Genomic DNA, 24,185 nt, shown 5'->3' with positions numbered 1-24,185 from the left:
ATTAGAAAGCAATATTGGTTCAGTGATTAACATATAGATCCCTGAGGCTAATACCGCTGGAACTAGTGAGGGTCATCAAAACGCATATGAGCTTCGTGAAGGAGTTAAGCTTTGCGCACGACATTTAGTCGACCTCCTCCATGGAGGACTCGCCGGCGGCGGCGGCAGGAGCAGCCTCCTCGGTGGCCGTCTCCTCGGTGGCCTCGGCCTCCTCATCGATGTTCAGACCGAGGGAGACGAGCTTGTGGATACGCTCAGCGAAGCTGGCGGGCTCCTCAATGGTGAAACCGGACACAAGAAGGGAGGTCTCGAAGAGCAGCTGAGTGATGGACTTGACAGTGCGGTCGCTCTCACCATCAGTCTCGACCTTCTTCTTGAGCTCCTTGACGATGGAGGACTTGGGAGAGATCTCAAAGGTCTTCTTAGAGGACATGTAAGAGCTCATGGAGGTGTCACGGAGAGCCTGGGCCTTCATGATACGCTCCATGTTGGCGGACCAACCGAATTGACCCGTACGGATGGCGCAGGGAGCACCAACGAGCTTGTGGGAGACAACGACCTTCTCGACCTTGTCGCCGAGGATGTTCTTGAGGCTCTTGGCAAGAGACTCGTACTCCTTCTCCTCCTTCTCACGCTCGGCCTTCTCCTCCTCGGTCTCCTCGAGCTCGAAGTCCTTGGTGATGTCGACGAGCTTCTTACCATCGAACTCCTTCAGCTGGGTGAAGGCGTACTCATCAATGGGGTCAACCAGGAAGAGAACCTCGAAGTTCTTCTGCTTGAGGCTATCCAAGAAGGGAGACTTGGCAACGGCCTTGATGGACTCGCCAGTGATGTAGTAGATCTGCTTCTGGTGCTCGGGCATGCGAGTGACGTAGTCGGCAAGGGAGGTGGACTCATCACCAGACTTGGTGGACTGGTAGCGAAGGAGCTTAGCGAGAGTCTGACGGTTCTGAGCATCCTCGTGGATACCAAGCTTGATGTTCTTGCTGAAAGCAGAGTAGAACTTGTCGAACTGCTCGCGGTCCTCAGCGATCTCAGTGAAAAGCTCGAGGGTCTTCTTGACGATGTTCTTCTTGATGACCTTCATGATCTTGTTCTGCTGGAGAGTCTCACGGGACAGGTTGAGAGGAAGGTCCTCAGAGTCGACAACACCCTTGACGAAGCTGAGCCACTCGGGGATGAGGTCAGTAGCATCATCGGTGATGAAGACACGGCGAACGTAGAGCTTAATGTTGTTCTTGGTCTTCTTGGTCTCGAACAGGTCGAAGGGAGCACGCTTGGGAACGTAGAGGATGGCACGGAACTCAAGCTGACCCTCAACAGAGAAGTGCTTGACAGCAAGGTGATCCTCCCAGTCATTGGAGAGGGACTTGTAGAAAGCAGCATACTCTTCCTGAGTGATGTCGGCGGGGTTGCGAGTCCAGATAGGCTTGGTCTTGTTGAGCTCCTCCTCCTCGATCTTGCTCTCCTTGACGGTCTTGGTCTTCTTCTCCTTCTTCTCTTCTTCCTCGTCATCGACCTCCTCGATCTTGGGCTTCTTCTCGTCCCCCTCTTCCTCCTTGGACTCAGCCTCCTCATCGGGGACCTCCTTCTCGGTCTCCTTCAGGACGTGGAGGTAGATGGGGTAGGAGATGAACTCGGAGTGCTTGCGGACAACCTCCTTGATGCGGCTCTCGTTGAGGTAGTCGGTCTGCTCATCCTTCAGGTGGAGGATGATCTTGGTACCACGGCCAAGCTGCTCACCCTCGGTGTCCTGGGTGAGAGTGAAGGTACCACCGGCAGCGGACTCCCAGATGTACTGCTCGTCATCGTTGTTCTTAGAGACGACAGTGACGCGGTCGGCAACCAGGTAAGCAGAGTAGAAACCGACACCGAACTGACCGATCATGGAGATATCAGCACCAGCGGAGAGGGCTTCCATGAACTGCTTGGTACCGGAGCGAGCGATGGTACCGAGGTTGTTGATCAAGTCCTAGAATGGCATGGTTAGCTGTGTGTTACTCCGAAGAGTTGACCAACGGGATCGAACTTACAGCCTTGGTCATACCAATACCGGTATCACGGATGGTCAGGGTCTTGGCCTCCTTGTCGGGGATGATGTCGATACGGAGGTCCTTGCCCGAGTCGAGCTTGGAGGGGTCCGACAGGGACTCATAGCGGATCTTGTCCAAAGCATCGGAGGCATTGGAGATCAATTCACGGAGGAAGATCTCCTTGTTGGAGTAGACAGTGTTGATGATCAGCGACAAGAGCTGAGAGATCTCAGCCTGGAACTCGAAGGTTTCGGCAGACATGATGATGGTAAGGAGAGAAAGCGGACGAGATTCTAGTGAAAGAGTGTATTAGTTCGTCACTTCCGCCAGATTGAGTGAGAGATGAGTTGATGGTGAGGCGTGGAAGGAAAAGGATAAACTCACAAGAAGACGTAGTACGAAGGTGAAGAGGTATCACAAAGTTCTTTCTATCAGAATTGAAGAAGAGAGATGGCGGGAGGAGGGGGAAATAGAAAGATGGATTTTGTAATGGAAGAGAGGTATAGAGGGTAGAGGGTTGTAGGATGTAGAGAGAAAGAGAGATCGAGAGGTGAGTTGGTAGAAGAGGGAAAAAATAGCAAGCTTGGGAGAGGGGGTGAAAAGATGGTTGGCAGTTTCCAGGCGGACAGCGGCACCTTATGCTTGCGGCGGCGGGACACAAAAATTTGGCTCGATTCTATTCTATGGACTTCTACAGTGGTCTCCGCTGGTCTCTGGCGGTCTCTGGCGGTCTCTGGCGCTCTTTGACTTCCCCAGGATCTTCCAGTCCGTTCCACACGTTCAGATTGTGTTCCTGAATGACCGATCTAGACGGTTCGATCTCTTGTTGTCAATCTACATACTCATACACTCATACTAACTATGTGTGCTTACCCCTACTCCGTACGCTGGACTTGCTCTGTCTGTGTATCCATTGCTGTAGTTACGTGAGTTGAGGGACAAACGGATGACTCAGACTGCTGCCTGAGAACCGAGGCGCTTAATCTAGAACGTTCCGCTCTACTCCACCACTACTGTTCTCACCCCCCAGGGTAGTGGTATGTACTAGATACAGTACTCCGTAGTTACCTCCACTGGCAATAATCCGTCTTTTCCCAGGACAGAAAGTTACTACCGTACTGTACTAGAGCGGAGGTACCTAATACGGTACACTCACTCCTCATCCATGATAGGTTACCTTACTCATACCCGCCCAGTCGCCTCTTTCATGTCAAGATCAATCAGTCAATGGGCCTTGCCTCGCCCGCCGCCGCCGCCGCCGCCACCACCTTTTTGGCTCTCGTTCACCAGACCTTTTTTTGTAAATAGTTCAAGGTCATTGTTTGGAATCATCCATTGCCGTCAATTTCCAGGTCTTTCTTTTCCTTTAATTGGCAGTGAGGACATACTGAAACTGCTTTTATTCAACTTCATTTACTTGTCCTGGCCACCATGATTTTGTGCACCTGTGGGCGTCGTAGAGCAAATCCACTCGAAGTTCAAGAAGATGGTCTCACCCATGATTCATTCTCAAAAAAGCTTACCAGTCCTACTTCAAGCCACGGCACTCACCATAGCAATTACCCGCAACTCATCGTCGGCAAGGGAAGAGACACACTTCGGGACACCGTCTAGTTCAAGAAGCTGAAAAACATGGACCATATCATGACGGGCAATAAGCTCGCTATGCTGGAAGAGGTAGGACGCATTCACAAAGGTCATGACAACACAATAAATCAGTAGAAAACCAGAGTCAGATAGACGACCAAGAACTGCCCAGTTAGGAAATGATAAGACAACTTTTCCAACCGCTAATATGCATCGTGCCAGAGCAGGGCCACATAACACATGTCGTTATTCAGTAAATGGGAAAGGAGAGGGGAAGTAATACATGACCTGGATCGCCGTGAGCATCTAAAAACTTAGGATGGTCCGAAACCAGGATGGAAGGGCTAGAGAAAATCGTTGATGACCAGATAAAGAGATACAGGAGAGAAGGAGAAGGCCATAGACAGTTTTGACCTCACTGAAATACTTTCCGTCATTCCTCAGGCAAGAAACCTGGATTCGTGAAGGTTGTTGAGATTTTGAAGAAGAATTCATATTTTTTTCTCGGTTTCTTTGTTCGTCAGTACGTTGCTGTAGCTTTAAGCAGTCTGGGTTTGGTTGCGACCCTTGGCATTGACATTGCCGCCACGGCCGCGAGGAGCAAAGCCTCCGCGCCCATCACGCTGGAAGCCGCCGCGACCCTGGCTGCCGACACGGTCTCCACGACCACGGCCAGCGCCACCACGGCCAGCATAGCTACCGTTACCACCGTAGGCATTAGTGCGAGCACGGCGCTCCTCAACGTAAATCTGCTCGGTTCCAATCTGGTGGGGATTGGCAGCAACAGCGGCGTTGTAGCCGGCCGCATCGCCGAATTCAACAAAGGCGCAGTTCTACATGGGAGACAGAGAAGGTTAGCGTCGACAATCACACAAAAACATAGGGGCCAGTCGAGAGTAATTGCATACCTTTTGGCGGCTCACATCGAAGTGCTTGAGCTTCCCAAAGCGAGATAGAGTCTGCTTGAGCAAACTGGCATCGACCTTCTCCGTGACGTTCTTGATGTAAGCAAGAACATTCTGCTCATCAGCCGCGCGAGACTGGGACTTCTTGTGGTCGTGACCAGCGGTTTGCCAACCGGCTCCATCATTAGAGGAGGGCTGGCTGGGAGCGGACTCAGCAGCGGGAGCGGGAACGGGAGCTGCGGCGGGAACGGGAGCTGCGGCGGGAACGGGAGCTGCGGCTTGGGACGAGCTGGCAGAAGCAGCAGCAGGGGCAGCAGCAGGGGCAGCTGCAGCCTTCACTGGAGCGATAGGAATGGCGGGAACCACGGGCACGGTGGCGCCGGACTTGGATGCGATGTTGGCCCAAGTCTTGGGAAGAGCCTTGGCCGCGGGGGCGCTCTCCTTAGCGGGGGCAGGGGCCTCCTTCGGCTCGGGAGCAGGAGTGGGCTCGGGGGTCGCGGGTTCCTCAACCTTGGGCGCTTCAGCAGCAGCGGCGGGCTCAACAGCCTCCGGAGCAGCCTCAACTGGGGCCTCCTGAGCCTCGGCGCCATTGGTCTTGGGAGCCGACTGCTCAGCAGGTACTTCCTCGACATTTTGCTCGGCTTGCTCAAGCTTCTGATCAACCTCAGCAGCAGCTGTCTCATTGTCGACCTGAGACTCCTCAACCTGGGGCTCTTCCGCAGCCGGGGCAGGAACAGCCTCAGGCTCAGCCTCAGGTTGGGCGGGCTCTTCAGCAGTAGGCTCATCAGCTGGAGCGGTGGGAGCGGCAGCGGGGGCAGCCTCTTCGGTCTCCAGCTCCTCTTCAACATCAACCAGGTAACGGAAGATATCGTTCAGGACATAGTAACCATTGGGCTGCTCGGCCAGGACGAAACTCTGCACGAACTTGCGAGAAGGCTCCAATTTGTTGGAAATTTCGCCGATGACGGAGACGAGGATGTTGTCGAACGACGCCTGCGAATCAACGTTCAGGACACGGACTTTGCAGTCTTGGAAGTCCAACTGCTTGATCTTTTCATTGATAGCCTGAAAATACATCTAACGTCAGCAATTGCTCATCCTCGATAGCGCGGATGCGATGACTCGCTCAATTGGAGTGCACCTGCCTTCTGACCCACTGCAACTGGGACGCTCTCCGCCTCCGTTCCAAAGACGAATTGGGAGCGTTTAGAATAGAAGAATTGGAGCTTCTCCGGACTACGGCTCATGTTGGTATAGTACTGCTCGACAAAGTACCAACCAACCTCATCCTTAGCAATGCCATTCTTCTGGTCGGTCGAGGGCGCGTTCGAGGAAGTGGTAGACTGCGCAGGCTGGAAGTTGGCAGCGCTATTCATATTGGCATGGGTGTGGTTGTAGGAATCGGGGTACGCATGTTGCGCAGGGTAGCCGTTCAAAGGAGCCTGGGTCGTGTCGGCCATTGTGTGTTGAATCAGAATTTGAGGATTGGGAAACGATGAGGGTGAAGGACGAGGGAGGCGTAAATCGCAAGAGCTCAAGGGTTTATAGGCTATCAGAACCGAGCTTTGTGTGACAGGAAGAAAATAGTGGCAGTGGAGCTCTATCGAGGAGACGCTTTTCACCCGTCTATGAAGCTCTTTGTTAATAATCAACGTGCTTTGGAGATATGGCGTCAGATGAGGGACGATAGGAAAAAGGCGGAAGCACAGAAAAAGTAATTCATGAATGTGCGATGTTAGAAACGAGGGAGCTGCTCACTAGATATGCAACAAGCTAGACAAGAAGGACAGAAAGAACAATTATGTTCAAGATGTTTGCGGGTCGAAGTCGTCGATGTGTGAAATAGAAGAGGAAGTCTTGTGCGATTCGGAATTAGACAAAGTGCGGTGCGAAAGGAAAGCCTGAGGAAGAAGTGGATAAGAAAGAAAATTGAGGCGAGAACTTAGGCGTCAAATGGCTGGAAGAAGAATTTGAGAAGCGGGAGAGATTTGAGTGAGGAGCAAGCTGTTAGTGGTCGACGGAGATGGTTTGAGGAAGTGGTGAATATAAGAGGTTGGTTGGTAAGTTAGTGGATGGAAAGGCCTGCTGGCGCTGGGAGCATCGAACCCAGAAAAGCCCGCTCGGCAGTATGCTCACCGCCTGTCGAATCCAGGCCAGTTGACACCCGAGGCAAGAAATAGTCCCGAACAATAACTTTATGTCTTGAGATTGCTTTCGAATCATGGATGATATATACTTTATGAGGTCGTGAATCAGTGGTGGCCAGGTCCTAATCAAATATTTAAGGTGTTGCAAGAGCTCATCCCCACGTCGGGAGGAACCATTCTGGGGTATTGCTACCCACCAATCAACCGTCCAGGCAGACTCATTTGACAGCCTGGAGGTGTGATCGTTTGCCGTGGATTGGAAGAAAATCTCATCGGGGAATGGTATTTCCAGGCGTATCTACGTGTATTGGCTTGGCTGAGAGCAACTGTACGACTAATGATAATTGACCACCACTTCGATCCCCATTCTAGAGGTAAGTACGTATGGCAGTGATCTGTTCACTCGGCTATACATCTGAAGAAACACAAGCACTGCTTTTCAAGTATGACATCAAGTACTCCAAGGATATTTCACAGAAGTCAGATATAACGAACAAGTAGATTCATGGAATATGTAATGGCAGCCACAAGAGGCATTGAATTCGCAGAAACAGAACAGCTAGCTCGAGGCAGGGGTATGAAAACAGATATTAGACAGGCTTCTCATCCAGAAAGTGATAATTATCAGACGCGTTTCAAAGGGTTTCGTCGCACCGGATACCGACAGGCGGAGGGAAGAAGTGACTTTGGGTCCCAGGGTGCGAGGGTTCCGATCACAAAAACCATAAGAGTCATGCACGGTAACCAGTCGACATCTCAAAAAAGGCATTGAGATTCATATCAAGGGGACGCAGTCGAGTCGACAACGGCCTTCTCATTCAAGGTGGGCTCGCGCATGATGGCATCCTGGCCTGTCATTCTTCGGTCGAGGGCGCGCTCGACTTTCGCTCCCAGCGCCAATTTGCTGAGGTTGTCGCTCTTCTCGGGCGTGGGAACGAAGCGCTGCTTCAGCAGGGGCTTGTTCTCCAATCGCTCCAAGCCGTCCCGCAGATGGTGAAAGTCGGCCAGTCGGGGATCCCCACTGGGCAGACTCGAGAGATCCGATGACGCAACCGAGGGGCTCCCGCTCACAGTCGAGAATCTCTTCGACGTCCGGTTCTAAAGCCTCCGGTCAAAATCCAAGCACCATGTCCTGGGAGTAATAGGCTTACAGATTGAGCCATGATTGGTCTTTCGGAGTCGAGCGAGGTGTGTCTGGCCATGACTGGATAGGGAGAATCTCCAAGGAAGGAGTGGGGAGTGAAAGTTGAGTGGAATTCTGCTGCTGGCAGTTGCGCAATGAGGTTATTGTGACTAGACGTGGGTTGAATTAACCATGATTAGCGATTGATCGGTTCACTGCAGTGATGCATAGGGGCATGAGGATAGAGAATGTTATAATACTAAGGAGGTCAATGCGATCTCTCCTTTCATATGGAAAATTAACAAGACACCGGGGATGTAATCTAGCACTGGCACCCACGCTAAAAGAAACTCGGACGGACGAAATAGGGCTTGCGCAAGTATGCATACCTCTTAAGGGGTCACAGTCGGAAAGGGGCGACGCGACACTATTGTCTGTTCTTCCACCGGAGGAACGATGAGGAATAGGGGAACAGTTGCGTAAGGATTAGAGGAAGATGGAGAGATAGAGTATGTGTGTGAGAAAGCGCAAGAGAGAAGGATGTTATAGAAGAAAAAAGGAAGAGGAGGAAAAGGGTAAAGTAAAGGTAGTAAGCAGGAAACCGGAGGTGGGCGGCGTAGGTGAGGTGAGGTGAGGTGTGTACGTGCGCACATGCGTTGAGCGTTTGTTCGAGGATTCGGGGGGTGGATTTGGGAGGGGGTGGGAGGGGAGATGTCAGTGGGTCGCCCGCAGTAGGAGCGGTAAATTTTTTTGACTCTATGTAATAAGAGGATAGAAATGGGAAAAAAAAACCCTGAAGTAATAGATATACTCAAGTAAAATGCCCATGGCCACGAATCCTAAAAAAGTCAAGGATTTACAAAGGAATTTTAGCTCTAACCTTGTCTATCTGAAGTTTCACTTTTTCCTTTTCTTCTCTTCTACTCTCCCTCTCATCCTCTTTTGTCATTGTTGGCATTGGCAATTCAATTCCTACTCATACCCCTGGTTAACTTGCAACTTAACTTACAAGCGACAACCCGGGATGGAGTTAGGTGGCCATGTCCGTACTCGGGGTCTAGCCCTGTCAGTGGCTCGTAGTCAACCTATTTCTTTTGCCCTCTGGTAACACAGCCTTGCACAGTAGCACTGAACCTAGTACAGTACAGTGCATACTCTGGTCCTTTTTTATTTCCGAAGTGAAAAAAGAACCGATTATGCAGCATGCCACACCATGTCAGAGTCTCCGAGATGGTCGGTCGGCTCGGGTAAGTATTATGAGACATCGGACGGATAGCAGCTTGATCATCAGACAGGGGTTCTCTGCTGTGTTGGAATACAACTTAGACAGACTAAGTTACTACTCATACTACGGGCTGGGGCGGAGTGTCATATCACCCGGCTTCTGATCCTAGATTAGGAACAATTCATGACGATCGGTTTGGCTGAACACTGCGACCACTAATTGCCCTGGCTTCCCGATAGCTACTCACAGAAGGAAGGTGATCGATTTTTACGGAACGTATAGAGGAACAAAGTTGATTAGTTATTCCTGGTTATTCATTGATCGGGATCGCCTAGAGGGAAAAAAGTGCTTTCTTTGTCTCTGCGGGCTGGTGTGGTTATCGAGATCCAAGACGATCTAAGAGCAGCGATAAGAGGGAATCAGAGCATGAGGCGGCCCTCCATCAGCACCATAATAGATTAAAGCCAGAACCAGCCCGTTGTCTGCCACGTGCCAGGGATTGCCATATCGCCACGCGAGCTGATCTCATAGCTTGTGACAAAGCATGGGAGGAAGGAAGAGGACGGGGGTGGAGGGGAGGGAAAGGTGGCCTGCACATTGAACTCAATCGGTCTTACCCGAGGGAGGGGGAGAATTCGGCATATTCAAGGTTGCTCGTACTCTTTATCTCCTTTCAATCAGATATCAATCAATTTATTGGACATAGCATGGTATGGCGTTGCATACCTACCTTTACCTTTAAAGCTATCATGCCCGTAAGAGTTGAAGTCTTTATTGGTTATTGTCAAGGCACCTAGAGCGACCTGTTCTGTAGGAATCAAGTACAGTACTCTGTAAGTTCAATTGCGAGGTGTGCGACCTGCTGGGATAGACAAGCGGATCACCATCCTTGTGTCAGAGGCTTGTTCAACATTCGCAAGACAACCGGCTAACACTTTCTTGAAGAGACATTATGCTTTCTGAACTCAACTCGCAAGTGCGACCTACACAGGAAAATCACATGTAGACTTTGCAGGTTCAATAATGAGTCTTAGACAGGGTTGTCACAACGCATAAGCTAGGTACTGCATGTATAGTACCTACTAAAGCTCCAATTGAACCCAAATGAGGGTTGTTGTTCGGCGATCCCTGCCCGGACTACGGATAGGAGTTGCAGCGTATTGTACATAGTACATACCCTCCGTGGCCACGAATTTCACAATTCTCCGCGCTCCACTGGTGGAAGCAATAAGTAGATCTGGCTGTAATTAAGTACTATAAACGTCATATTACATGTAGAATATATATAAGGAACATCGCTTAAGATGCAGACTGTATTTAGACTACAGGTTCTTTAAAAGGCACTATCTGAATGTGGCTGCATATCAACATCGGGGAATTGTGAAATTGGTGGCCACGGAGTATGCTGTAGTTGTCGAGGGAATAGTGAACGTTCCATCTATGATCTATGGTTATTGTCATTGTAGATTCAAGCATTGACTTTCACTTAACAAAGAAGGCGGTGTCTCCGACATGGCTCCGTCACCTGATGCGGGGGAAAAGAGATCTGAAGACGGAAAAGTACGTACGCCGCCGGGCGTTCCACTAAGTCCTCGGCTCTCAAAAGAGACTTTCATCTAGTAGTCGAGTTTAGCTTATACTATCATCTCGTCTTGTATTATATTGTACACTACGCTGAGTCTCATGGGCAAACCCATGCAATAGTAGACTCAACCTGGGAAGCGTCTAACAATATTGTTCCAAACAGACAATCAAAAGGAAAACAAGAAAGGACAGTTACAAAAAAAAAAAAGAAATGCCGAAGCCAAAGGCCTTCCTCAAGGAAGCGAAAGCCAAAAAGAAAGCGGCACAACGAGTATGGATCCAAACCGGCTGTTTGCTTCTTGCAATACTAATGGTTCATCTCAGGCCCCCGAAACCTCTGATGAATACCTTGCACGTATGTCACAAGACTCTACTCCTATAGACGCCGTTGCGTAGGTCGGGTGCTAAGGTACGAGACTGACGGAGCCCCATTAGTCGGTGTCGAACAAGAAGAAGCCGGAGAAAAATGGCGGGCTGGAGACGCTGCCAAATCGCTGCGCTTCTTCATGCGTGCTATTAATACCTACGATGAAGGCTTGATCAAGCACCCAGGTGCATTTGACTTGGCCTATAACAAGTGAGTCGCAAATCATCCTCAGCCTGCGTTGTTGATTCACCGAATGTTGTGATTGTTACTTTGAATGCCTGTTTGACATACAGTAGAGCTCGAGTTCAATATGAAATCACACAGCATCCGAAATTGAAAGCCCAGTTGTCGGCCCCATTGGCTGATGTCCTGCAAGAGGCACTGGACTCCCATAGAGTGGCGCTTGCTCTAGAGCAAGATAATCCTGACGCACTCTTCAACACAGGCCAGGTGCTTACGAGCATCGCTGAGATTTTGACCGATTCGAAGCACCCATCCGACGAGCGCCTATCGCAGGCTGTGAAGCTTCTGCAGGAAGCGATCGAGCTCTTCCAGCGTTGCCTGCTTCTACAGGAGCTGAAGTTTACGGAAATGCAGGAACAAATCAAACAAATGGAATCTGCGGACGCCGGACAACCAGAGGTGGAGACGCAGAACACACAGAAGACTCCCATGCAACCATCGGAGTCGAAACCAACGGACGAGCAAGAACAATGGGCTGCAATTATAGAGCCAGTGACCAAGGATACATTGGTGGACACGGCAGTAGCACAACTTGATACATTGACAACCCTCTGCAACCTGCTTACATTCAACCCTGGGGTCGGCCTGGGATGGGTGGAGGATTCTTCATCAGACCTACTGCAGAAGCGCATCTCCGCTTATGTGGAGGGATCGAGCAGACATTATGAGGCAGCTTTGGCCAGAGCCAAATTTACCTGCGGGCTGAACGAACTGCTCTATCGAAGCGGCCAAATCGAGGCTGAAACGTATTCCAGTGAGGTCTCGCAAGCTTTTGGCGCGGGTTTAGATGTCTCTTCCGATCCAGGTGGTCTCTGCAGCAAAGCAGATGCGCTGACGTCGTTCAACACTGCCCTCATCGATATTCCTCCTTACGAGCCTGAAGCGTTCACGAGAGCGTTGTCATTGCGGTGGCAGGCGCTTTCTGCGGCACTGGACGCTCTCACAAAAGCATCTAAGCATCCCGAGGCAGATGACTTGCCCAAGATCCACTTAGCCAGGGGAGATGTGGAGATAGCTAGGTGGAGGCTTGGCATGCCTCCCTGGAACTATGTCATGGCTCAGCAATATGGAGCCACACTGCTGCGCAACGCGCAGACATACTACCGAGGCGCCGCGGCACTAGCCAGGAGAGACGGAGCCTCAGAGGAGTCGCGAGACGGATCGTGTAAAGAAGCCATTGCAGCGGCCCTGGAAGGACAGAAGCAGAAACTGGAGGAGCTCAGGAGAGCCGCGCCAAAGGAACTGATGATGGTGGCCGAAGATGTCGTCGACGATGGATGGATGAGCCCTGGTGATATGGAGGTGCTTCTGTCATAGACATACCACGGGGCGTAATGTACAATCCGCCGTTTTTCGAATTCCAGAAGCTGCCCGTAATATGATATCGTGTGGGTACGAAAATTCAATCATAGCTCAGACCGAGCTCTGATTTCCTCATCCATCTCTGCAGCCTCTTGTCGTAGATTGTTATCGCTGCCGAACTGCGTCGCAGCGGCAGCAGCGACCTCCAAGTCCGCAACAACAGACTCCAAGCCTACGAGCAGGTCCTGAATCTCCCTCCTTTGCGCTTGGACCCGTTGCGCCAGCTCTGAATTCTCATCTTGAACCGATTCGATCTTGTGGTTCAGAGATGACTGCGTTTCACGCATATATGGCAGGAGATGGGATCGAAATAGTTCATCAGGAGGCAAGGTATGCGGACTATTTGTAGAGACACTCGGTCAGTCCATCAATCGCCGTTACGAACAGGACACTCCCCCCCCCCCCCAACCCCCCAAAAAAACAACCAGGAACAATAAAAGAGCGAAGGGAGAAAATAAGAACTTACGCAACGGTTTCCTGTCCAACCCCATGATCCTTCCTATACTTCGCCTCCCCGACCAACCGATCCAGCTCGTTCAACTGCCGGACAGCATCCCGCTCCGTCAAGATGTCCTCAAACTCCGCTTTCGCACTCTCCTCCAACTTCGCATTCAACTGCCGCCAAACCGACTCCAAGCTGGCGGGGACATGCTTGGCGGGGGTGGGGAAACAGCTCGAGAAGTTCGCATATGAGTTTGCGCGCAAGGTACGCGCAAGTGCTTTGTCGAAGATCTCTTGCAATTTGGCAACGCGTGGGCCGGGGGTTAATGCGACAGGGGCAGGAGGGGGAGGAGAGGGGGAGGCAGCGGCTCGGGTGGTGGTGCTGTTCGCGGGATTGGTATCTTCGGTCATTTTGGGGTGGAATGTGTTCAACCAGGTGATAGAGGAGGCTGTAAGTCGGGGTGCTTTCTATTCTTTTTCTTTTCTCTTTTGCTGTAATCCTTCTTTCTTTTTGTACCTGTGTAATCTTTTTCTTTCGCCTGCGATTAAGTTGTTAGGCAGGGTTTCTTCGATCGATTGTGGCTGAAGATGCTCTGGAGTGGAGATGGGTTGGGGAAATTGCGATGGATGGATGCATGGGCGAGACGCGCCGGAAGACGCGCCCCATCACGTGATTCTTTATACTAGAGATTCCACTACTCCATACATACAACGATGATGATAATGCTGATCACGGAGGCTTGAGAACTAATATAAAAAGGTGTGATTGTGAGATCATACTTAGCTAGATAGTCATAGTAAGTCTGATTAGACAAGAAAACGCTGTAGACTCAGAAACTGGAATACATAGAAGAGAAATCAAAATGATCTATTATACAAGCACGAAAGTAAGTTTTGGATTATCTACCCAATGTGGCTGGAAGCCCCGTCAGTGGTAGGCTTGTCTTCAGTGAGTCAAGAAAGCTTTGCAGTTCGCAGTGCAACCTCACTGTGGGCGCTCGCGCTCGGACTCAATTGACCCTGCCTGGTCTCTAGCTTGAACGCCAACCTTCCTATTCGAGAACAAGAGTTCTTCAAATGCTGGCCATGAGATTGACACATATATGATACTATTCCAGAATCCCTGCAATGGTAGCACTAAACCCGAGATGTAATTCAACTCAAAGTCGACCTTATGCGGGAGCACCAGTGAATAGACTCGATTGGCCGTTGATGGCACCTGTGCAATATCAGCAATCGCGGTCCAGATCGGGAGGGGCAGCGAATATTTACCCATGTGATCAACAGAGCAATGAAGAAGAGGATCGCATATTTGCTGTAAGCCCATGCTGCCGAATTCGTTTCCAACACGGTCGCACGGCGTTGAATGCCGGCGCTGACCTGGTCATGTACGTAAGATTGCTCTGCAGTCTTCTCGCTGTCCTTGAGATCGCTTCCAGCCTGGATGGTGACTGAATATGGGCAGTAGAATGTGTGCAGACTCTTGGTCGATATGGGGTCTTCATTCCCCTCTAGCGGCACTTGCACAGTATGCACAATCTCCCGAGTTATGGAAAACTCGGTCACTTTGGAAAGTTGGATGTTTTTCAAGCTAGCTGTGGTGCTGGAAGAGTCTGTATTTCCAGCACGGTTCAGTTGCTGCCGCTTCTGATAAATAACACTGCCTGTGCGCACATAGATAAAAATGGTCAAGCACATAATCAACCACACTGGTCCGTAAAACAGGGCAATGCGTAGAAAGTCCCAAGGGGTCGAGACCCAACACCAAAGCTACAAGATCGTCTCAGTATGAAGGAGTCTGGTGGGATTGTCCAGATACTGCGGGTACACTTACCGTGGCCGCGCCGTAGATCTTGCCCCGTGTCTTTGTCTCAATGAAGAAATATACAAATGCAGGAATGAAAGGCAACCCGTAACAAGCCACTAGATACTTTACCTCCAGCCGTCGCAACTGTTCAGAGTCATACTTGTGGAAGAAGGTGAGCCAGACATTGCAGGCCATAGCAAATGTCCACAGGGCATCAGCGGGCATAAACCTATTGTTTCAAGTTAGTGATGGCTGCCATGCGACAATAGAGACATATAAAAAGCAAACCATTGGATAAGGAAGCCCTGGAACTGGCAGAGGCTGCTTGCAGTTCCCAACCGAACTCCTGACTGAGACATCAGTGTCGCGACATTGGCCATCATGTTACCCCATGATGCATAGAACACTAGGCGATTGATGGGCTTGCGGAACGAAGAAGAGGAAAGGAAAGAAATGACAATGATGAAAGTTCCCAGGAGAGACACAGCCGAACAAACACGCTCTGTTATCGAGATGGCTTGTAGTTGTGATCGCGATAGCGACATTGTCTCACGACGAGGCAAAGCTGATGCAAATAGCCACAGAACGAATCTTCATCCCCATCCTAAAATTCGCAGAGGCCCTGGTTAGATATATCAGATATCCCCAAGGTTTCTCCTACAAATCGACAATGGTCGGGACTCTAATGCCAATTCAAGGACATGATCCAAGCCCCTATAGTCTCGGCACTACCGATAATGTCGGGGTTCAACCTTCAGAAGTAGAAGAGCCAATCGCTTCTGGATGCAAACCAACATTGCGAGAGAGTCTGAAAAGAAACACGGTGGTGAACTTTCATACGCCGTCGTGAGCTTTTCAGGACTCAAGACACCAAATGAGACTACTTCATACGTTATTCTTATTGTTATCGATTGAATGATAGGAGGCAGAGCCCCTGTTCAAAGGATCGCAAGTGGTGAGATCTGTCTTCATGTCCCAAACGATTGTCCCAGAGCCATGGATAGGACGATCTTACCCTCATCAATTCCTCAAATCGTCTCTCTATCCATATGTGGCATGTCAATAGACAGATTCATGCAACGAGCCTTACAGCAGGAGGAAATGGTGGTAGGTGTTGATGTTCAAGGGCGAATGAACCTTGTTTCTAAAAAAACAATAAAAGGGGGGGTGGATAGGGAATTAAATGATTGGTATTGGGGAATAGGCAATAACACCAGGTCAGCAGAGCAGGAACTTAGAGGATCATGATGCTCTTAGCACCTGCATAAAGAAACAGCTGGTGTAACAAGTTGGATTGGCGGCGGAGCCCTATCTGAGGATGCAATGTCGATCATTAATTTTCGGATTAGGAGTGGGCACTAGTCAGTCTGGAGTGGAAGCAAGGAAGAAAAAAAATCTAGAATTCATACGAGTACATTCCGAATATGTGCTGTCACAACTACAGGTCCCACCCCCACTTAATTCTTCATCATCGGTCCAGAAAGCATGGTTGTCAATCCTAATGAAATAATAAAGTACGGAGAGAAAGATTGCTTACTGGGTTATAACCTCAGGGATCACTGATCAGAACATGCATGCCTCCTGAGCCCTTGCTGTGGATATGCATGGCCGCCTGATTGGAACCGATGCCCTGCATCGCATGCGACAAGGCTGACGCTATATGCTCATTCAGGCGCCTGGCACATTACGATCTAAGAAACCACGAGTACCTGTACGGGGTGGTAGCGGATGGAGCAGGCACGAAATGATAATCAAAGTGTAGATTGTGATTATCTACTGGCGCTATCATCTCGCATACGCTAATATAAGCTGGAAGAAAGACGGGAATCTGCGAGAACCAAGGACAAACAAGAGAACACCACATCGAGCCCTTCTTCAAGTATAACGCCACGCTCTCCGTTCTAGAACCAATCCAAGTGCTTCATCATGTCCTTCATCTCATGAAAAAAGTCAATAAGGTGCAAAGGTAAGATATAACCGCAGAGCACAAATCAGAACACGAGTTGCGATAATAGAAAGTGATAATTCTCGACTGCTGATGGCTAATACGCTTGCTGGGGAGGAACCATCCCGCCATATGCCCCGGACATCTGTTGCTGTTGCTGTTGCTGCAGCTGCGCCTGCAACTGAGGGAGATCGTGGAACCAAGGATGCTGCAGGGCGTCGTGGGCACTGATGCGCATCTCGGGACGAAGCTGGAGCATCCGATTCAATAGATCCAGTCCCAGAGGATCGATCTGGGGGAGAATCAGGCCAAGATCTTGGGTTGCATACACGTGGAAATTCGACTTATACTCCGGCAGTTGAGAGATGCCGGGCCATGAGCGTTCCGAAGGTGTGCCCATAAGACGGAAAATCTTCTGGAGTTGATCTTCATTGGTAGTGCCAGGGAATAGGGGACGACCGGTGTAGAGTTCTGCCATGATACAGCCAGCCGACCAGATATCAATACTCGTGTTGTAGGTTCTGCTGCCTAGCAAGACGTCTGGGGCACGGTACCACAGCGTCACAACCTCGTTGGAAAAAGTGTTGACGGGAATACCGAAGGCACGGGCCAGACCAAAGTCCCCGAGTTTCAACTGTCCTTTCTTGTTGATAAGAAGGTTCTGGGGTTTGAGATCACGATGCAGAACCCGATTTTCATGGCAGAAAGCAATGCCTTTCAAGAGCTGATGCATGAATGACTTGATGGTTGCCTGGTCCAGTTGACCCCGATCGCCCCGGGTATCCATGTACTTCTTGAGATCCTTATCCATATATTCGAAGACAAGCATCAGCTTGTTCTCTGTGTGGATCACATCGTATAGCGAAACAATACTTTCATGTTTGAGCTCCTTCATCAAAGAGATTTCGCGAATCGCGGTCGATGGCGTTCCTTCTTCGGAGTCTAGATGGATCTCTTTTAGTGCAACCAGCTCACCAGTTTGGCGATTCCGTCCTTTGAAAACCTAGGATAACCATCGGATAAGTATTTAGATCGAGTTATAGTGTGGGCCGTCATCACGCGCAGCAGCGAAGGCTAGAAAGGGGGAAATCACATACGGTAGCATAGGTACCCTCTCCAAGCTAGAATCGACCAAGCCAGAGTTAGTAAGGATATCGAGAGTGTATAAGGCGTCGAAGATTAAGGCTCTTACCTTCTCCAGCTGCTGGAAAGAGCTGGGCTGTTGCTTGTCCATTGCTGGCGACGCGGTGGTGAAGGTTTCCTGTGCGACCGATGGTTGGGGGTGAAATGATGGCGGTTTAGGCCGCTGCGAGGGAGTGAGAAATGACTTGGGCGAAACGAGGGTGGAGATGAGGTCCAGATAGGCGGTACGCTGCAAGGAAGGGTTGGAAGCAGGTCGTGAACTGTTGCGACTGTCCATGGAAATGATTGATGCTAGAAGGGCGGGCAACAACGGTTAAGTCAACCAACTGAGCCCCGCGCCTGGGTCGGAGATGGACAGGCGGAGAGAGAACCAGACAGCAGGAGGCAGCAGACTTAGCCCAGTACGTTCCAGGTTACCCTTCCTTTGACTTTGCCGCCCGGCTTGTCCTCCGCTACGGCCAGTCACCGGCAGGCATTGGACTTCGTGGGTAGGTAGGTGACTATAATTGTAGTATTTTCTAGATGCAGTCAATCCTCTAACAGAAACTGCTCCGTTTCTGTTCTTTTCTGTTCTATTTTCTTTTTCTTTTTCTTTTTTTTTTTTTTTCTAAATTCAAGATTGAGGAAGAGAAAGAGCCATTTTATGTCTATACTACGAAGTATTGTACTGTACATGCTGGCGATTATCACCGTTCACGATGAATCTCTGTCCTCTTTCTCTCTCCCACACTCTCTTTCTATCGTTCTATGCACACCACACGACTTCTGATGGAATCTCAATGAACCAGAATAGGGAGTTGAGTAGCCACCGGAGCTAGAACTGACTCCGAAGGTAGACTAAAGCGAATAAATCGCGAGACGGCTTCGCGATCTCCTCCAAAGAGAACCGCTTCATTCCGAACGCCTCCAATATTGATAATCCCGATAGGCATGCCTCTTTTATAGGCTCGTTCCACTAAGCGCCAGGCTGAATACGTTGCGAGACTGCTTCCTAAGACTAGTAGTCTTCCAGCGTCGTCGATCGCTTCTTCTGCCGCCGCCTTCACGGCAGGATCGATGTTCTCGCCAAACATGATGACGCCGGGTTTCAGAATCCCGGCAGTGGATGTGGGAAGCCAGGCCCCGTCCGCTTCAATTTCCACCCTTGCTAATGTACCATCGTGCAAACGCGGAGGCTTCTCCAGGCAGGTCGGACAGGAAGGGTATCGGAACGTCGAGTATGGCGCCTCCGGCAGATCGACGTCACCATCAGGGTTGATTTTCAAACCCCTCCGCCGTTGCTCCTCCCGGTTATTGGTATCCAAGGCGCCCAGATCAGTCATCTTTGCCAGAAACTCGGCCCAAGCCGGGTTGAGTCTTTCGAGCGATCTCTGGAAATCATCTCGAGGCACCTGGTTTCGGCAGTTGACGCAAACCACCGATCTTAAGTAGCCATGCAGCTCCAGGGTAGGCAGCTCGGGATGGGCGATGGAATGGAAGGAGTCCACGTTCTGAGTTATCACTGAACTGATATAGCCCTTGGCGCCGATGTCCCGGATGGCCAAATGCGTTGAATTGGGCTTCGACTTCAAAAGGCCCGGCCACCCGATGAAACTGCGAGCCCAGTATCGTTTACGGGACTCGTGGCGTGTGACGAATTCGTGGTAGTAAACCGGTCTATATGCTTTGTTGGTTCGATAAGTGCCATTCTCCCCTCGATAGTCGGACAACCCGGATGCGACCGAGATGCCTGCGCCCGTTAGGAGCACAGTCTGGGCATGTCTACCGACGTCCACGCCACGCAGGTAGGGGGAGGGCGAGGCTGTCAGAAATGATCGGAGGGCATCAATGGCACCCGCAACTGTACGAGCTGACGAAGGAACAATGATAGGAGGAGGTAAGGGCCCGGTAAAGGGGATCCTAATCGAAGGTGCAGTCATTGAGAAGCCTCATATTGGGAAAATGGAAAATGGGGAGTGAGGCGAGGCGGAGTGGGCAGCAGGAATACTTAACTGGAGTCAATGAACGAATGTACAGTTCTTAGTAATAATCAATCATTGTATCCCGTCAATGTTGTCAGTATTCCGTAGTTAAGTTGACTTGGTTAACTTTCCAACTCGTACTCAATCGGTTGTTTATTACTGTACAAGTACTGTAACTACAGTACCTCGGTAGCTTATTAAGAGCAATTCAGCCCCTGTTCGGAGCAGAGTACCCAGTGACCAGTCCCGGGGGTCCAGACTAGCCGACTCGTACTATATTGGGCTGGGAAGGTACTTACCTGTACGGTAAGTATAGTACATATAGTAGTACTGAACCAAGTCAACGAACTCCAGAGGAAGATCCCTGATTTACCCCGGATTGTATCACGTGATCGTCATTTCCTTCTCCTCCTCGGCAGAGTCTGCGGACGTCATTTCTGGTTCTTGTCAGCTCAATTCCTGCTTGCATTTTCTCTCAATTCCCACCATTCAAGCAGAGGTAATTGAGCGTCAATAGGGAGCCGATCTCTATCACGCTCTAGTCAAATCTACAGCAATACACCACAACGACAACAACAACAAAAACCGGTCATGTTTCCCGCACAGACCGGCAACATCAATCTAGAAGCCCTGAGTGGAATATGCGGGTAGGTGGCCGCTCACCAAGCTCTACCAAGTTCCCATCGGATACGGTAGATCAATTCGTGTTTCTCTTTCTTCTATACTGACGCAAAGACCAGATCGATCTCAATTGCCTGCTGGGTGGTCGTTTTTTCGCCTCAAATCATTGAGAATTTCCGCCGTGGATCCGCCGACGGCCTTTCACTGCTCTTCCTGATCGTCTGGCTTGCCGGTGATGTCTTCAACATCCTCGGCGCCGTGCTACAGGGTGTCCTGCCGACTATGATAATTCTCGCCGTTTACTACACCCTCGCCGACGTCGTCCTTCTCGCCCAATGCTTCTACTACCGGGGATTCACCCTCCGAGACGAGGAGCCATCCCCGCGGCAGCGTGCCTCGGCAGCTTCCTCCATCCACGACGAGGAAGAAGCCTACGATGAGGATACAGAAGTGCCTTCCCCGGTGATGGCCCGCAAGCCGACGGAGCAGACCGCGCTCCTTGGCTCTCCCAAACGGCGCGGCGGCGGCCCGTCCTACCAGGCCAGCAACACCACCAGCTCGGCATCCTCCGTAACCATCACCCCCCATCACCCGCAAGACCACCACCAACGACCGGCCCCGCTCACAAGTAGTCGTCGGCACTCATCCGCATCGTTCCTCCACCCCTCCATCGACGGCACCCATCTGTCGCCGGTCACGCCCTTCATCGAGCCCGTCAAGGAACCTCGGCCCCCGCGCACGCTGACCACCTTGCAATCCACCCTCTTCCACGCCTCGGCCATCACCCTCGTCTGTGCCGCCGGCGTTCTAGGCTGGTACATCAGCCAACGCACCGCCCAGCCCTCCGGCGGCGACGACGACCACCATGACACCTCTCCCGCCTCGGATGCGTCGCTCGAAATGGACCCCTTGGGCCAAGTCTTCGGCTATCTCTGCGCTGCGTTGTACCTGGGCTCGCGCCTCCCACAGATCCTCCTCAACTACCGCCGAAAATCGACGGACGGCGTCTCCCTTCTGTTTTTCCTATTTGCATGTATCGGCAACCTGACCTACGTGCTGTCCATTCTGGCGTACTCGCCCGTCTGCGCCGCAGATGCCAGCAGCTCGCGCGCTGGCTCTCCGCTCCAACCCTCCCATGATCCGAGACGGTGCTCCCCGGCCGAGCTCTCCACCAAGTACGGTCGATACATCCTCGTCAACCTGTCCTGGTTGATTGGGAGCTTCGGCACATTGCTGCTGGATATGTGCATCTTCGTTCAATTCTTCTTATACCAAGAAAACACGAGCGAGGAGGTCTCGACGGATGTCAGTGTAGACGAAGATGAGACCGTTCGCGGATGACGGCGATGATGAAGCCGACGCCGAAGAAGCTGATGATGTTGATTATTATGATGATGATGATGAACATGAAAATATCTTATCGTTTTGGGTTAGGAGTCCTACTTTTGGCTACGGAGTTGGTGGTTTTGAAAGAAAAAGTTCCTTTTTTTTGGAAAAAAAAATCTTTATTACGCTGTGGAATTATTGGTATATTGTGTGGCATATCTTTGGTCAACTTGGTATGTGGTGTTCGCGAGTTCTGCCTAATGCGCCTCGGCCAGCGATCATCTTCGTTCTCCACTGTATCTATATATACTTATACGGACCCAGAAGCTTAGAGCAGAGATAATAGACATTGTATCTTGTCTCTCAATTTGTCAAATTTAGATAAATGGTTTAAGACGAGGATTGGCAGTTACAACACCTTCTTGCCCGCCCGCAGCCAGTTTCACCTGGGAGCCGGAAAGCGAACATGACCAGATCCATCAGCCATCAGCTAACGTACATCCATCCCCTTAGGCTCCCTACTTCACGCAACACGCAAGGAAAAGCAAGATGCACCTTGAAAACACCCGCTGGTAATCGATTTCCCAAAGGACAATTTTTTTTCTTCAACGCAGAACCTCCCGCAAAACTCCATGATTACCGCCGAAAAGGAAAGTTTCCATCCAGACAAAAGATATGCGGCTCCCTCACAGACCAGACTCCAGGCTTTACACTCCCTTATAGACTGGAGGTTCATGGCCTTGGGAGACGATGTCCCTCATCAAGTCAGAGAACTTGACTCAGTCACTCGGCGGGCTTACCTTCACTGGCCCCTGTCTGACCTCCTCCCAATTCGTACTCAACGATGTGCCTTGGCTTTCAATGTAACTCTTCATCATAGCGCGCCGGGTATCCGGGTCAGCATTGGCGTACAGTTTCTTGAAGAACGAATCGACCGCGTCGCCGCCATCGGAGTCATTCCCTTCATCGTCACCGTCACCGTCACCCACAGACTTGTCGTCGGGTTGAGAATCCTTGGGGGCCTTGGCGGTGAGGGTGGAGGCGAGCTTGTCCCAGTCTTTGGCGCCATGGCGGGAGGAAGTCGGGTATGCTGGGCCAGATGCTTTGTTGGGGTTGCCGGCGGCCGTTGAGGAGGCGGCGGCAACTGTCGCAGCCTGGCGATCCGCGAGCTTAATCGTCGACGGGGTGGATTCGAGAGCACCCCATTTCTGGCCGGGGGTCTGTTTGCGGAGGACGAGTTCGATTTTGGTGGACATGACGGTCGCCTTGGAGGTGGAGGGGTCGATCGGAGCGAAGAGAGGGTCGAGAGTGAAATCGTATTGAGCACCGGAGGCGAGGGGAAACTGCAAAGAGGCCTGTTCGTCGGAGGTTAGGAGCGACGATCAACGTTATTACCCACAAGTTATGCAAGAAATGCACATACCGAGTCACTCTTGAGATCCACATCCAATCGATCCTTGGGAACACCCTTGATATAGAGCGTCACGACCACCTGGTCTTGCGATTGATACCACTCATGGCGGACCTTTTCAGCAGCAGTGGTCACCGGCGCAGGAGCAGGAGCAGGAGCAGGCGTCTTCGCAGCAGCAGCAGCAGCAGCAGCAGCAGCAGCAGCACTCTCTTTCCCACCAGCAACAATCTCGTCCTGGCTTCCCACAGCTTCGCCCCCCTTCAAACTCTCCAATTGCCCTCTTAACTCCCCCTCAGTAGGCACCTGGACCCCCTCGGGCACCTCGCCAACCGTCACCCCAACAACCTTTTCATCCACACACCCCTCATGGGCCAACTTCCCCAACCGTCCCTTAACCTTAAGCAACCAGATCGGCAACTCCTGCTCGAACCCATTCTTCGAGCCCGCAGGCTTGTTCGCCACCGACATCGCACTCACGAGCTTGTCCTCAACCCCCGTGCCCTCCCCGTCCGCAGCCTTCGCCTTGTCCGCAGGGCCGTTCACCTTCTCGTCAACCAATTCGAACACGAACCCCGCATCCCCGAACCGCCCCAGCTGGAACAGCGCCACCGCGCGTCGCATCTGCGCCGCGAGGATCAACTCCCGCTTGCCGCGTTCCCGGGCCAGGAGCACCGCGACCTCGGCATCCCGCAACGCCGCGAGCGAGTTGGCGGGTTTCAGCCGCGAGAAGGCGGTCGAGCGTTTGATGTAGTAGGCCGGGGCACGAGGGGAGGCGAGAAGGGCGGTGGTGTAGTGGAGGAGGGCGCGGGGGTAGTCGGACTGGGTGCAGGCGGCGTCGCCTTGGGATGCGGCGTCCATTTTGCGTGTGTGAGTAGGGAGGTGTGTGAGTGTATGTGTATGTTTTTGTCTTGCTTTTCGTCTTGAACTCCTTCCGGAGTAGGAAGTAGAATTCGG

At 51.3% G+C, this 24,185-nt stretch overlaps 10 protein-coding genes across 10 annotated transcripts; 2 read left to right on the top strand and 8 right to left on the bottom strand.

The window, feature by feature from the left end:
- Nucleotides 1-124: 124 nt before the first annotated feature.
- On the bottom strand, nucleotides 125-2,294 carry hsp90 (chaperone Hsp90; the record flags this gene model as incomplete). Its single annotated transcript, XM_020200174.1, has 2 exons — nucleotides 125-1,972; nucleotides 2,034-2,294. 2 exons carry the CDS (start codon nucleotides 2,292-2,294, stop codon nucleotides 125-127), a joined length of 2,109 nt encoding a protein of 702 aa, XP_020051884.1.
- Nucleotides 2,295-4,159: 1,865 nt separating this feature from the next.
- ASPACDRAFT_55214 (NTF2 and RRM domain protein) lies at nucleotides 4,160-5,985 on the bottom strand (the record flags this gene model as incomplete). The annotated part of the gene is made up of 3 exons (XM_020202968.1): nucleotides 4,160-4,453; nucleotides 4,529-5,590; nucleotides 5,671-5,985. The coding sequence occupies 3 exons, from the start codon at nucleotides 5,983-5,985 to the stop codon at nucleotides 4,160-4,162; spliced, it is 1,671 nt and encodes a 556-aa protein (XP_020051883.1).
- A 1,467-nt stretch (nucleotides 5,986-7,452) lies between these two features.
- ASPACDRAFT_47897 (uncharacterized protein) lies at nucleotides 7,453-7,835 on the bottom strand (the record flags this gene model as incomplete). The annotated part of the gene is made up of 2 exons (XM_020202024.1): nucleotides 7,453-7,770; nucleotides 7,824-7,835. The coding sequence occupies 2 exons, from the start codon at nucleotides 7,833-7,835 to the stop codon at nucleotides 7,453-7,455; spliced, it is 330 nt and encodes a 109-aa protein (XP_020051882.1).
- A 2,794-nt stretch (nucleotides 7,836-10,629) lies between these two features.
- ASPACDRAFT_1860217 (uncharacterized protein) lies at nucleotides 10,630-12,531 on the top strand (the record flags this gene model as incomplete). The annotated part of the gene is made up of 4 exons (XM_020197730.1): nucleotides 10,630-10,875; nucleotides 10,929-10,959; nucleotides 11,040-11,181; nucleotides 11,268-12,531. Exons 1-4 carry the CDS (start codon nucleotides 10,816-10,818, stop codon nucleotides 12,529-12,531), a joined length of 1,497 nt encoding a protein of 498 aa, XP_020051881.1. The 5' UTR covers nucleotides 10,630-10,815.
- An 89-nt stretch (nucleotides 12,532-12,620) lies between these two features.
- On the bottom strand, nucleotides 12,621-13,428 carry ASPACDRAFT_36439 (PMF1/NNF1 family protein; the record flags this gene model as incomplete). The annotated part of the gene is made up of 2 exons (XM_020200205.1): nucleotides 12,621-12,915; nucleotides 13,043-13,428. The coding sequence occupies 2 exons, from the start codon at nucleotides 13,426-13,428 to the stop codon at nucleotides 12,621-12,623; spliced, it is 681 nt and encodes a 226-aa protein (XP_020051880.1).
- Nucleotides 13,429-13,897: 469 nt separating this feature from the next.
- On the bottom strand, nucleotides 13,898-15,642 carry ASPACDRAFT_1891777 (putative cAMP receptor-like protein). Its single transcript, XM_020198637.1, has 4 exons — nucleotides 15,113-15,642; nucleotides 14,852-15,053; nucleotides 14,290-14,787; nucleotides 13,898-14,236 (listed from the first exon to the last, which is right to left on the bottom strand). Exons 1-4 carry the CDS (start codon nucleotides 15,367-15,369, stop codon nucleotides 14,003-14,005), a joined length of 1,191 nt encoding a protein of 396 aa, XP_020051879.1. The 5' UTR covers nucleotides 15,370-15,642; the 3' UTR covers nucleotides 13,898-14,002.
- A 938-nt stretch (nucleotides 15,643-16,580) lies between these two features.
- ASPACDRAFT_82011 (cyclin-dependent serine/threonine-protein kinase phoA) lies at nucleotides 16,581-18,260 on the bottom strand. Its single transcript, XM_020206008.1, has 3 exons — nucleotides 17,962-18,260; nucleotides 17,867-17,890; nucleotides 16,581-17,772 (listed from the first exon to the last, which is right to left on the bottom strand). Exons 1-3 carry the CDS (start codon nucleotides 18,187-18,189, stop codon nucleotides 16,867-16,869), a joined length of 1,158 nt encoding a protein of 385 aa, XP_020051878.1. The 5' UTR covers nucleotides 18,190-18,260; the 3' UTR covers nucleotides 16,581-16,866.
- A 266-nt stretch (nucleotides 18,261-18,526) lies between these two features.
- Nucleotides 18,527-20,028, bottom strand: ASPACDRAFT_127014 (putative SIR2 family histone deacetylase). The gene has a single exon (XM_020196993.1). The coding sequence runs from the start codon at nucleotides 19,829-19,831 to the stop codon at nucleotides 18,689-18,691; it is 1,143 nt and encodes a 380-aa protein (XP_020051877.1). The 5' UTR covers nucleotides 19,832-20,028; the 3' UTR covers nucleotides 18,527-18,688.
- Nucleotides 20,029-20,464: 436 nt separating this feature from the next.
- Nucleotides 20,465-21,835, top strand: ASPACDRAFT_36270 (PQ-loop repeat-containing protein; the record flags this gene model as incomplete). The annotated part of the gene is made up of 2 exons (XM_020200195.1): nucleotides 20,465-20,520; nucleotides 20,614-21,835. The coding sequence occupies 2 exons, from the start codon at nucleotides 20,465-20,467 to the stop codon at nucleotides 21,833-21,835; spliced, it is 1,278 nt and encodes a 425-aa protein (XP_020051876.1).
- A 350-nt stretch (nucleotides 21,836-22,185) lies between these two features.
- ASPACDRAFT_82009 (co-chaperone SGT1) lies at nucleotides 22,186-24,099 on the bottom strand. The gene is made up of 2 exons (XM_020206007.1): nucleotides 23,244-24,099; nucleotides 22,186-23,175 (listed from the first exon to the last, which is right to left on the bottom strand). The coding sequence occupies exons 1-2, from the start codon at nucleotides 24,087-24,089 to the stop codon at nucleotides 22,600-22,602; spliced, it is 1,422 nt and encodes a 473-aa protein (XP_020051875.1). The 5' UTR covers nucleotides 24,090-24,099; the 3' UTR covers nucleotides 22,186-22,599.
- Nucleotides 24,100-24,185: the final 86 nt, after the last annotated feature.

The sequence above is a fragment of the Aspergillus aculeatus genome (genome assembly GCF_001890905.1).
Source record: "Aspergillus aculeatus ATCC 16872 unplaced genomic scaffold ASPACscaffold_20, whole genome shotgun sequence".
In the NCBI taxonomy this organism is placed as follows: Eukaryota; Fungi; Ascomycota; class Eurotiomycetes; order Eurotiales; family Aspergillaceae; genus Aspergillus; species Aspergillus aculeatus.
This window is presented reverse-complemented; position numbering and strand designations above follow the sequence as displayed.